Here is a 12,717-nt window from a genome sequence, read left to right as displayed (position 1 = left end):
AAAGAAACAAACAAAAAAAACCCTTATTTAAACCTTCGATTGGTACTCTGTTCCCAGCGCCCTCCCCCGTCCAAGACCCGACCACCAGGCACACACAGCCACATGCAGTGTTATATTTACCCCCACACCACCACTAACCAAGACACTTGTTACTCTTTTAGAAGCCACAATGGGACAGAAATGCTGCCATTCGAGATGGATATAATACAGAGAGAGCAGTTGCCCAGTGGGTTTTCAGCAGTAGAAAGAAAAGAACCAAAAATGGTCCTTGTCACTTATTCCCTTTTTTTTTTTAAAAAAAAAAAAAAAAAAGACGGCCTTTCCCACTAACTCCCTTGTCTGCTCATCCAAAGCCACAGCAACATAAACTACAGGTGTCCAGCACTTGGCCAGAACCCAAAAGGTCCCCCCTCCTCCCCGCAGCCCTGCCACGCAGGCCACACCCACCAATGGCAGGTCAGAAAACTTCCCACCCCACCCCCCATCACCTGCTTCCTTCCCAAGAAGAGTCCCAAGAAATGGGACATGTGCAGCCAATCCTTCCCCAGGCTCCTCTTCTCCTTTGCAAAAAAAAAAAAAAAAGTGTCACTTGGAGGTCACCATACAGACAGCTTCCGCCGGAAACTGGCCATGATCGTTTAAGAAATGGTTCAAGAACCAAATGAGTGCAGCCTGTACTTAAAGGAGGAAAGCAACCTCGCGTGGAATAGAAGATGCCAAGAACCAGGACAAGAAGGCGGAGCCTACTGCCGCTCAGAAAGCGGGAAAGCGTCCTTCGCAGGAAGGGGCCAGAGCTGGGGCGAGCCTGGCACGTGGAACCTGCCCTCTTAACCCCCAACCCCGCCTCCCCGCCATTCTCAACCCACCCACCCCCAAAAAGACCACAGGTCTGTACAACCCAGGTGTTTGTTCACTTTGAGAGTCATCTGGAAGGCAGCTTCGAAACGGAAAACCGGGACGGAAGCGTTGTCCAGGCCCAAGAGGTTGGCGGAGCTGCGGATGCGCAGGTGCCCGGGGAGCCCTCACAGCCCAATGCCTTTCAAGTCGCAAGGAAGGGTGGCCTGCGCCGCCTGGGGGCTCTGGCAGCAGGGGAACTGGGCGCGGAAGCAGTCCCTGAGCTCCCGGTTGAACAGGAAGCACACGACGGGGTTGATGCCGGCCTGCGCGAAGGTGAGCCACACTGAGGCCGTCAGGTAGGCCTGGGGCACGGCGCCGGGCCGCACCAGGACCCGCAGGTAGCTGGCCACGACGTAGGGGCCCCAGAGCAGCAGGAAGAGCAGAGTGACGGCGTAGAACATCCTGCACAGCCTCTTCTCCGTCTTGAACTCCTCCAGCACGAGCAGGCGGCGCGCGCCGCGGCCAGGCCCCGCCGCCCGGATGCCCACGAGCGCGGGTGGCGTAGGTCCACGGCCAAAGCCCGCCGTCCAGTTGGCGGCCGCCTGGCCGGTGGCACCGGGCCCGTGGAAGGTCCAGTCGTGGCTGACGGCGGGTACGAGGCGCGCCGGCCTCATCTTGCGGCGATCGTGGATGAAGAAGAGCAGGCGGAGGTAGACGAGGTGTGTGGCGCCCACCACCACGGCCAGCAGCAGGAGGAAGCCGAGCGCGCCGGGGGCGCCGTCGGGCCGCTGCTCCAGGGCGCACGGCGCGTCCTCGTCGTCGCCGCCGCCGCCGTCCAGCACGGGCGGGAAGGCCGCGGCCAGTGCCAGCGCCCAGGCGGCGCACACCAGCATGGCGGCGCACGGCCAGCCGGCCAGGCGCTCAGCGTAGAAGCGGTGGTGCGCTATGGCCAGGTAGCGGGTGACGCCCACGCCGAGCAGCAGGAAGGCGGCGTGGAAGCAGAAGAGCGCGGCCAGGAAGGCGAGCAGCTTGCAGCCCAGCGCGCCCGGCGGCGCCCCCGCGGCGGCCGCGGCCCGGCGCGCAGCCAGCATGACTGCCGGGAGGCAGGCGAGCGCGCGCAGCCCGTCGGCCAGGCACAGGTCGAGCAGCAGGTAGTACGGGGCGCGGTGCAGGCTGCGCTCCCGCACGATGAGCAGCGCGAACAGCACGTTGCCCGCCAGGCTCACGCACAGCAGCAGGCTGAGCGTGGCCAGCTTGAGGCCCAGCGCGGCCGCCTCGCCGCCACCGCCGCTCGGTTCGCTCGCGTTCGCCATCGCGGCCTTTCCCGGCGTGCGCTCCGCCCTGGGGCAAAACCCCGGCCTCGCCTCTCTCTCTTTCTCTCTCTCTCTGGCCGCCCGGCCCGCGCTCCGGCGCCGCTACCGCCGCCACCGCCGCGCGGGCCCTGGGCGAGCTCCCGGGCCGGCGGGGCTCACCCGGCTCCCGGCCGGCTCCTCCCCGGCTCCCGCAGCCCCAACCGCGCCACCGCCGCCATATCAGGAATGGTGCGCACAGGAGGCGACGGCCACTCCCTGAGCCCCAGGCACCGCGGACAGGGCCGCGCCGCCGCCCGCAGCACCCCGCATCCTCCTTCTCCTCCTCCAACGCCGCTACCGCCGTCGCCGCCGCGCCTCTTGGCTCTGCCCCCCGCCGGGCCCGCCGCCGCCGCCGCGGAGCCCCCTCCCCTCCGCCGGAGCGCGCAGCGTGGCCGCCGCCGCCGCCAGCCCCGCCGAGGCTTCCCGCGTCGCCCGGGCCCGGCTGGGCTTGGGGGCGCCGCCGCGGCTGCTGCGGGGCCGGAGGCGGCCGGGAGGGAGGCAGGGCCCAGGACGCAGGTGGCGGCGACCGGTCGCGTTTGGCCCCAGGTAACCGGGGGTCCGGCGGCGGCTGCGGCGGCGGCGACGTCCTGCGCCCGCGCTGGGGTCACGGTGGCAATGTGCGGGGGAGGTCGCTTGGGCTGGTAGGGTCGGGAGGCCTCTTGGGAGGGGACTGCGATGTGTGGGCTGAGCCTTCTGCCCACAGAAGCTGATAGTAATTAGCTATGGTCATAATCACCCTGATCACAAAAGCTCTCTACTCCTGGGGGAGGTGGGGGGGTGGGGAGGGCACAGCTGAGGGTGGCGGCGTGCGGGGAACCTAGCCAGCCAGCGTCGCCCCTCCCCTCCACAGCATCTACAAAGTTGGTTCTGCTCTCTCTCCCGCTCTGCACCCGAGGAAGCCCTGGGCTTGGGGATCAAGGGAATTGACGGGCAGCCCGGGAAGTGATGGAGCCGAGATTACATTCCGCTTGGTCTTCTGTTCCGGGGCAGTGCTCTGTGCGCCACTGCACCTCGGTGACCCTGTGGAGACCTGTGTGGGGGAAGGGGGTGGATGGGAGGTGAGAGAGGACCCTTCAGCATTTTTTCAAAAGGGACTTGGAACGTAGACTCTATGCCCCCTTCCTCCTGGAGGTGTCTGTTTGCTGGGTCCCTGCTGTTCCCCTCCGACGCACCAAAATCTCTTGCCTCTGTCCCTCCTTCATGCCAGACTTGCTGTCTTCAGCGCCAGCCTGTCACATAGCCTCTTCTGTATCCTTATGCCCTGTGCCTTTCCTTCTGGGCAGCTGTCATTGGTGATTCGCTTAAGTTTGTTTTTATCTCATGTCTTCACTCCTGAAAGGCAAAAGGGCCGGGTCTGGTTTATGTGTGCCCCTGTGTGCCCGGCGGGAATACAAGGGCCTGGAGCAGCCAGGACCAAGGACTGCCTTGCTTCCCAGGGACTCCTCTTCATAGCCTGTGTTTTCCAGGCATGGCAGGAGCCTGGATGGGTGTTTCCAGGACAAGGCAGGATCACCGAGGGCATTTCAACAGCCCCTGGAGATTCTGAAGGGGGAAGATGCTGGGGTTGGAGCCGTGCTTCCGGAAGACTGTCGGAGCAGTGGTGTTTAAGAGAGATTGACAAGAGCAAGGTCTGAAGTCTAGACCGGAGCCTCAGATGTTGTGACAGAAGCCACAGAATGTCAAGTCCAATGTAGTGGGTCTGGGGTGGATGGACTTGAGCCTCTGTGTTTCTGAGGTGCTCCTGGGTGACATGATTGCTGGACTGCAGACCCCACAGAAGTAGTGAGGTTTTTAAGGACAGTGTGGCCATTGTCACAGACATCTGAGCGACAGCAAATGAACATCTGGTTTAGAACCCCTAAGTGCCCAGGGACCAAAAGACGGACCAAGCTGATTTGCACATGTGCACTGCAGCAAGGAGAAACAGATTTCAGAGGAGGTTTTGGTGAGGAACTGCACGTGCACCGATTGAGTTTCCTTGCGAAGCAAGAAGTCTAGAGATCCGTGGTCCTGGCATGGCTGGCAATGATTTATTTGCTCAAGGACTGAGACGCTGAAAGTCTTTTGCCCTTCTTTCATGAGCACCAGAGGTTGCAGATGCGCCAGCTACGGCTTCTGCGTTCCAGGCAGCAAGAATAAGAAGATAGCCCATTAGTGTTTCTGCTCTCCAAGTAGGATCCCCTCTCTCCCCCTGCAGAGCTGCATCTTAGCTTTCTGAGCAAGCAAGATAGAGTGGAATGTGGTTTCTTGATCAAAAGCCAGACACATAGCTGTAGAACTACGGCTCATAACTCCGGGAACATGAACTCTGGTTAATGAAAGTGTTAATAGAGCATCTGCTGTGTGCACAGCACAGTATCCCCCCTCCCCAGCCCCCACCTTGGCAAGTGTTACTCAAGAGCATCGTTGGGATGGCCACCTGTGGTTCCTACTGTCCTGGGCTTGGCAGTGGAGGGGTTCATTGCTTCAGGCTCCGACCTCAGAGAAGTGTGAGACATAAGGTGATAAGGCAGAGAGCCCACTCCCAACACTGCAGCCACTGCGACTCCAACCCAACTGCAAAGACGGCCCTGGAGTTTCCAGAGCCCTCCTAAAGGAGAGACAGGGTTTAGAAACTGTGTCACGCAATACTGACACGTAACACAGAGGCTCTGAAAGGGCTCAAGGGGAAGGAGGTTCTGGGTCCTCCCCTCCCAGGCTGCCACCTTTCCCACCTAGCTGCTCAAGCCTTAGTATTAGTTGTTCTGATGAGAATAAGACCTTCAATGAGACCCTTGGAGTCTCCACTGATAAAATTGGCTCTTGGATAAAGTGATGTCTGGGCCCTGCGGCTGAACTTACAGATGCGAAAATGGAAGTGAAATGATTTTGAACTCCCAAGTGGGAGAGATTTATTCTTCACAAAGAATCACAGAGAAAGAGATGTTAGTCTCTTGTACTTTAATTGTCTCTGTGTTTTCTATGACTCAGTATACTTCTCTTTGGGATTTGCGATTTGGCATAGTCATTTGCCCGCGTTCACAGAGCAGAAGCAGCAGTAGAAAGATTTATAAATCATGCTTTTCATGAAGCATTTATGTGCCTGCTTCTTCATTCTCCACATTTGTTTGGGAGATTAATGCTTAAGGAAAAACCATTAGCATTTCATTGGCCAGAGTCAACTTAGTTCTAAGATGCTTCAGGCAAGAATTTTAAATACTTTCCTAGGCGCCAAGTTGAGTGCCTGCTGTCATTAAGATTTTCCCCTATAAGAAAATTTTCCGTTTTGTTTATAAGCACATTCTTCCTTTCGCGCATGGCTAGAGAAGTTAAGTTTTTTTTTCCTTCAGACTCACTTTGCGTTACTTGGATGCGTTGCGTGCACAGACAGTGTGAAAGGAATCTGATATCCTGACTGTTCTGAGTTGGTTCACAGGTGCGGCCAGGGCTGTGGATTCTCTGATCCTTCGAGCATTTGACCAATGCCTGCTGTCCAGGCCTGAAATTCTGGCTATTCATCTGCAGTGGGCCCACTAAACGCAAGGTTATAGAAAATTGTTTTGGTTTGATTTCATCCCAGATCTTAAGGGGGGAAAAAAATGGGTCAAAGTGCAAGTCCCATGGATGTGTTATTATCAGACGGGCAACACACAGCTTGGTGTGTTCCAGGGAAGAACTTGTGACTTCAACACTTAAAATAAGCTTTGGAGTTAGGTAGACCCTGCATCATAACCATGTCCCATGGATACTGGCTAGGCATCCTTGAACCAATTCCTTCCCTATTCTGAACCTCTGAATTTCAGATATGTGTTGTGAGAAAGACTCCGACAAGGTGTGCGCACAGGTGATATGGAATAAATAGCAACACTGATTATTCAGAGTTGCTCTAACTATACTGCAAATGCCTTGGCTATCTATGCCTTGATTGATTTTATATTCCCCATCCCGGCTTGGCTTGGCCAGATGCTTTGCACATAGTACAAAATAACCATTGTTTGGCAAGTCTGAATGTGAGTCTGGAATCAAGAATGCAGGAAGCACGCTGGCGTCCCAGAAACCCAGCTTCCGCCGCTAAGTTGCCACTCTGCCTTTGTTGGTAGGGAAAAAAGATGCAACCTTCATCCTTCCTGGGTTTTGTCATTGCTCCCTGTGGGCTGTTTTTGGATCTATTGTGATTCCAGGCAAATATCTACACACATCCGTTGTACAGTAAATGTTCATTCGGGACAGTGAAGATGGGTAGGGGACGGGGTGTCCCATCTGATGCTTGGTCACTAGTTCCTATGTCGTTCCTGTCCTTATCAGCTGTGCTGGTTTATCAGGCTGCACTTGTGGGATCTGGGCGGAAGGTGCTTGTGGTATTTGAGGCACTCACTGCTGTTCTTCTCCACCGTGTGTGAGATACCCCGTGTGCATGCAACTCGGCCTGTGCCTCTTTGAGAAGAGCCTCTTCTCCCTTCCTCTCCAGGAAGTACCTCTCCACTCTAGACCAGGATGAAAATCCAGTTCTTGCTTAGTCTTATGGTGATATGGTCAGTTGCCTGGGCTTTCTGTGGTTCCAAACTTGAGGTGTTTGGGAAGGCTGACGCCTTGAGGTTCCTTTGCACCTGCTTTCTGCTCTGCTGTCAGGAGGTCAAGGGAAAGACGGAGGAGGAAGAGTGATCTCCTGCCTGTATTTGTTGACTGAATAATCTGTCACTTGTAGTGTGTACACCTGGCATTTTGTCAGATTTCATATGAACAAACTAATTTCATGATTGTTTCTAACACTTGCTTTTCTCCATTTGTGGAAGAAGGGATTTGGACCCCCCTACTTTATGGCATGAATAATAAAATTACTCAAAGTGGATGACAGACCTAAAAGTAAAAGCTGAGACTGTACACACACACACACACACGAAAACACAAGAATAAATGTTAATATCTGTAGAGTACACACTGGTTTCCTAGATGTGACACAAAAGGAAGATGATAAAAGTGAACAGGGATTTCCTTAAAATTTTTCAAGTGTGTGCTTCAGCAAACTCCATCAAGAAAAGTAAAAGACAACCTACAAGATGGAAATAAATGTTTTCAAGTCATGTATCTGTTGAGGGCCAAGCATCTCATATAAGGAACTTTGATAACTCAGTACTCAGTTTTTAAATGGGCAAAGGGTTTCATCAGGCCTTTCCCCGGATACACATGGAAGGATGCTTGACGTCATCAGTCAGGAGGAAACAATGCAAAACAAAAGCATCTGAGACCCTGGAGCAGCTGCTAGGGTCGCTATTGTATAAAAAGCAGACACCAGTGTGGAGAAATTGGAACCTCACACAGTGCTGGCGGGAATGTGAAAGGAATACAGCTGTTTTAGAAAAAGCAAATCTCGGTGTTCCTCAAAGAAACATAAAGCTTAGAGCTGGCTTGTAACTCAGGAGTGCCACCCATGGGTTTGTACCCAGGAGACAGGAAGCATGTGCTCACACCAGCCCATGCACCGATGGTCACAGCATCATGATTCCTGTGTGCAGATGTCCACCAGTGAGTGCCCAGATACGCCCGATGTCCTCTGCCCGCGCAGTGGAGTGGTACTCGGTCTAATCAAGAGTGGGGCATGCATGCATGAGGCTGCAGCCTCGATGAGCTATGGGAGAAGCCAAACTGGAAAGACCACATGCCTAATGCGTCCTTGGGTGGGCAATGCTCAGACAGGCTCGTCATGGGCAGAAAGATGAGCAATTCATTGCAGGTTGAGCGTAGTGCTAATGAGTAGGGGGCTTGCTTTGGGAGGATATGAATATGTTTCCAAAAAATTAGATAGCGGGGAGAGCTACTGAACCCTGAATGCCATTGGAAAATGCAGAATTGCAAAATAAGAGTTTGTATTCATGAGAGGTCGCCCCGTAGCCTTCAGAAGTGTCTTTATTGGAAAGCTTAGCAAACAAGGTAGAATCCCGGTTGTCACTGAGTGGATGTGGGTGTGTCACGTGTGTTGATCGCGCCCTTCCAGGGGGCTGGCCAGCACACGCCTTGCCTTATGCTCAGGTGTGCAAAAGTGGTCCCTTTGGTGGGCTTCAACATTTACGTGCGTTAGGACTTTGATGCTGTGGTGAATTGGAATGGAGAAAGCAAGAGATTCTGATTATCAGTCAATAGCATTGAATTAGCGTGGTTCCCCTAGAATAGGAATAGTATGTTAGGCCCAGTTGCCCAGAGGGCTGACTCCTACAGAACTTTGTAGCCTTGCTTTCCAGATATGGAAGCTGGGAGCTTTAGGGCAGTTAATTACACGTCTACACAACCACCACTGGCCGAGTGAAAGTTGCTCTTCTGACCCCAAAGCCTGAATTGCATTCAGGGGCTGTGTCAGCAAATGCAGACGTGAAGGAAAACCTGTCAGTGGGATGTAAATATTAAAGAGAAGGTTGTATCTGTGAGTACAGAACCAAGAAACCCATTATGCTGTCAGCAGTATTTTAATCGCCTGAAAATGAACACTTCCAATATTGAAAAGAAACAAACAGGGAATCTACGCCTGTGTGCTATGAGCGTTTAAAATGTACTTATCGACATTTCTATAACTTTTTTTGTTAATATCTGTGGCTCCAAGGGAGGCAGAGAAGACTGCCTTTATCTGGCTTCTCTCTTTTCCATCATGTTTAACAGCCGATTTAACTCCCTCTAGTGGTTACGTTACATTTTTGACAGGGTCAAACCTGTTTCTTATTCATTCTCCTGCGTGAGGGATAACGGTGTGAGCCTCACAGGTCGGCGCTGTTCCTGCCTCTCTTATCAAACTCCAAGGGTGCGTTTGATTGTGGTTGCTTTCTGTTTGACGGAATCTCAGAGGATATGCTTTGTACGATTTTTGGGGTGTATTATGGGATTAGAGGCTCATCGGAGGAGGTACCTACTGCTGTGTCATTCAGTGGCTTTCTCATATATAAAAAAGCTTCTCTGAAGTGCCTTTTTCCCGTCTCGACATTTTTACGTCTTTCTCACACTAGTTCTTCCTATCGCTTGCTCTCCCCCGCCCCAGCCCTCGCCACCAAGCTTTGCTTTTGATGTAGATGAGTTAAGAGATTCCTTCCTTGGCCAGAATTACAACAGTTGTTGAGGGGGCATCTGCAGAAACAAAAATGTAGATAGTTTTATGTGATGAAACAAGTTCTGTAAAAGATGGTTTCTCTTTTGTCTTCCAGGTGGGCTTGCTGAGGTCTGATTTCAGCATTACAAATCTTTGGGTTCGAGAGCAAAACCTTCCAGCCCCGGCAGCCACCCTTCCTCCATTGCACTTAGCTTTGGCTTAGTTTGGACAGATTTCTACACGCCCCCAACCCCCAAAACAAAGTCTGCTTCTCCACTCCCCATCAGAACCCCGTTCCCTGCTACCCATCTCCTTTTTTGCTAATTGGTTTTTTCCTTCCACTTGCAAGTGCCAAACATGTATCAGTAGCTTCCTGAGGAAAGTACTTTGGAGGCAGATATTTTAACACTCTATGTGTATGAAAATGCCCTGATTTCTCTCTGCAGATTCGATTGATACTTTGGCTGGGAATAGAAATGTTACTTTGTGAGAATTAAGGACTGAAGAAACCGAGTGTTTTTCCATGTGTTTATTGGTAATCCATACGTCGTCTTCGCTGAGGAGTCTGTTCAGTTTTATGCCCATGCTTTTTCAATGGAGAATTTGCTTTCTTATTATTGACTTTTGAGAGTTCCTTATGTATTCTAGAAATAATAATTCTTCAGATATGTGATTTTCAGATTCTCTGGTATAAAGCATTTTTAAGTCTTATTTATATATTCAGAAGGCAGAGCTATAAAGATAGAGAGAGAGAGGATGAGAGAGAGAGAGAGAGAGCTCTTTCATCCACTGATTTACTCTCCAAATGGCTTCATGTGCCAGCAGGACTGGACCAGGCAGAAGCCAGGAATGGTGCGTTGTGGGTGCAGAGAACCAGGCACTTGGGACAGCTTGCGCTGCATTCCCAGGCACAGTTGCAGGGATTGGATGGGAAGCAGAAGGTACAGGTTTCTAACTCTTGCCCATTTGGGACTCATTGCAGGTGGTAGCTTCACGTGCTGTGCCACAACACCAGTTCCACGTCTTTCTGTTTTTAAAACGGTGTCTTCTGAGGAGTGGAAGATTTTAAGTCCAGTTTATCAATTTGGATTATTTTGGATGATGTGCTTTTGGGTGTCATATCTAGGGATTCAATCCTTGGCTAAAGTAGCGTCACAAAGATTGACTTTAGTATTTTCTTCCACAAGTTTTATTATTTAACGTTATACATCTCATTTTATGTCCCATATTTAATTAATTCTTAAAATTAGTTTAAGGTATGAATGGAAAAGTTTTTATTTTGGGTGGGATTTTTTTTAATATATGGAATTCCAGTTGGATATCCTTTGATGAAAAGTTTATCATTCATTGAATTTCTGTTGCATGTTTCTCAGTGAGCAATTTTTCTTATACAAGTGGGCCCATTTAGGGACTCTGTTCAATTTGTATGTTTATGTATCTTATGCCTCATTGTATTGATTGTTGTGATTTTATAATAAGTCAAATCTGTTCTAATTGATTCATTAGTTCTAAGTCATTAGCATTGTGTATGTACTTTAAACATTGTGTTTTTTAATTTAACTTCTTTTATTTCTGACATATATCATACATTAGATTTTTGCATGTTGAGCTTGTATCTTAAAGTTTATGATAGGTTAAGCTCAGTCACTTCAGCTTTCCTACTTGGGCGACCATGTTGGCATCTTTTCCAAATCTGAGTACTCTGCTGCACCTTACCTCCTTCAGCTGGCCAGGATCTCCATCGTAAGAGCAAATGGAATTGATCAGGGTAGACTGGGGGCCCTCCCCCCGGGGAAAGGCAAAGCTTCTCACCACAAAATGTGATATTACGTTGGACTCCTGTAAGCCCTTTGCCCGATGAGGTTCCTTCCTAATTCTGTTTCACAAACAGTTCTCTGCTTCTTGACAGTCAGGAGTGGATGGCGACAAATACTTTGCCTGCATCTGTGAGGAGCATCTTTGAGATTTGCTTTATGTTAAATCATGAATGCCTCCACCGAGTTTGATGTGTTGAACTTTGAATTTTGAAGATCAACACGACTTGGACATGAAGGATGTTCCCTTTGCCGTAGTCTGATATTCTTCCTGCTTCAATTTTGTTTAGAATTTTTGTGTTTGTGTTCAGGAGGACCAATGATATCCAATTTTCTTTTCTTAAAATTGGTTGAATTTTTGTTTCAGGAGAAGGCTTGCCTATAGAATGAGCTGGGAGTTACTCTCTCTCCAATGTCCCGAAGAGTTCACACAGAATTGGTAGTTCTCATTTCTTTCCTGAACAGTCTAATGATAAGTTTATCATTTTTCTAATCTCAAGGGAACCTGTTTTTATTTCATTACTTTTTATCTGCTGTTTTTTAGTTTTCTGTTTTAGCTTTTCATTTCGGCTCTTTAGTTTTTTCCTCTTTTCTATTAATCTGAGCCCAGTTTGTTTTTGTTTTGTTGTGTTGTTGTTTCTTAACCTGGAAGCTGAGTTCATTGACTTGAGGTCTTCATTCAGGCATTTGTGCTGTAAACTTCCCTGTAAGACCTATTTTAGCAGTATCTACCCCACAAAAATTGAAACATTCCTTTTGGAATACTTTCTGAGTTTCTTTTTTAATCCTTGGGTTACATATAATTATGTTCTTTGGCCTATATGTACTTGGAGATTTGCAGAGAGCTTGCAGTTAACAATTTGTTATTGAATTCCATTGTAAGTAGGAGAATATTTATGTGACTTGAATTGTGTTAAATTTACTGAGAGTTATTTTATGGCTCAGAATATGGTCCAGTGTGGTAAACCGTCCATGTGTACCTGAAAAGAATATATATGGTTGTTAGGAAAATGTTTTACAAGTGTCAGTCAGATCAAGTTGGTGAATAGTGATGTCAGAATTGTTTTATATTCTAATTGTTTTTCCATCCACTTGTGTTCTTAATAATTGGGGGAGGCATATTGAAATATCTGATGATATTCCATATTAGCATGATTTTTTTCTTGTAGTGCTGACAGCTTCTGTTTCATATGTGTTGAAGCTCTGGTATTAGGAGGCAGAATTTTTAGAATCATGTTCTCTGGTGAATGAACTCTTATTAATTGACCTTCTTTTTTAAAAAGATTTATTTATTTTTGTTGGAAAGGCAGATATACAGAGAGCAGGAGAGACAGAGAGGAAGATCTTCCGTCCGATGGCTCACTCCCCAAGCAGCCGCAACGGCTGGAGCTGAGCTAATCCGAAGCCAGGATCCAGGAACAACTTCTGGGTCTCCCACATGGGTGCAGGGTCCCAAGGCTTTGGGCCATCCTCAACTGCTTTCCCAGGCCACAGGTAGGGAGCTGGATGGGAAGTGGAGCTGCTGGGACTAGAACCGTCGCCCATATGGGATCCTGATGCATTCAAGGCGAGGACGTTAGCCTCTAGGTCATTAATTGCCGCCGGGCCCATTAATTGATTTTCTTGAGTCCTGCTAGTATGCTTCACTCTGAAGCTTACTTAGTGT

The 12,717-nt window shown here is 49.9% G+C and overlaps 1 protein-coding gene across 1 annotated transcript; it reads right to left on the bottom strand.

Annotated features, from left to right (window-relative positions):
- Positions 1-903: 903 nt before the first annotated feature.
- On the bottom strand, positions 904-2,150 carry GPR27 (G protein-coupled receptor 27). Its single transcript, XM_040995069.1, has one exon. The coding sequence runs from the start codon at positions 2,148-2,150 to the stop codon at positions 1,023-1,025; it is 1,128 nt and encodes a 375-aa protein (XP_040851003.1). The 3' UTR covers positions 904-1,022.
- Positions 2,151-12,717: the final 10,567 nt, after the last annotated feature.

Source organism: Ochotona curzoniae, unplaced genomic scaffold (genome assembly GCF_017591425.1).
Source record: "Ochotona curzoniae isolate NIBS_2020 unplaced genomic scaffold, NIBS_Ocur_1.0 contig_908, whole genome shotgun sequence".
In the NCBI taxonomy this organism is placed as follows: domain Eukaryota; kingdom Metazoa; phylum Chordata; class Mammalia; order Lagomorpha; family Ochotonidae; genus Ochotona; species Ochotona curzoniae.
The sequence above is the reverse complement of the archived record's forward strand: the minus strand, read 5'-3'. Positions and strand labels throughout refer to the sequence as shown.

Coding starts and splice junctions, on each gene's coding strand:
- GPR27 (XM_040995069.1), bottom strand. CDS start 2,150: ATGGCGAACGCGAGCGAACCGAGCGGCGGTGGCGGCGAGGCGGCCGCG.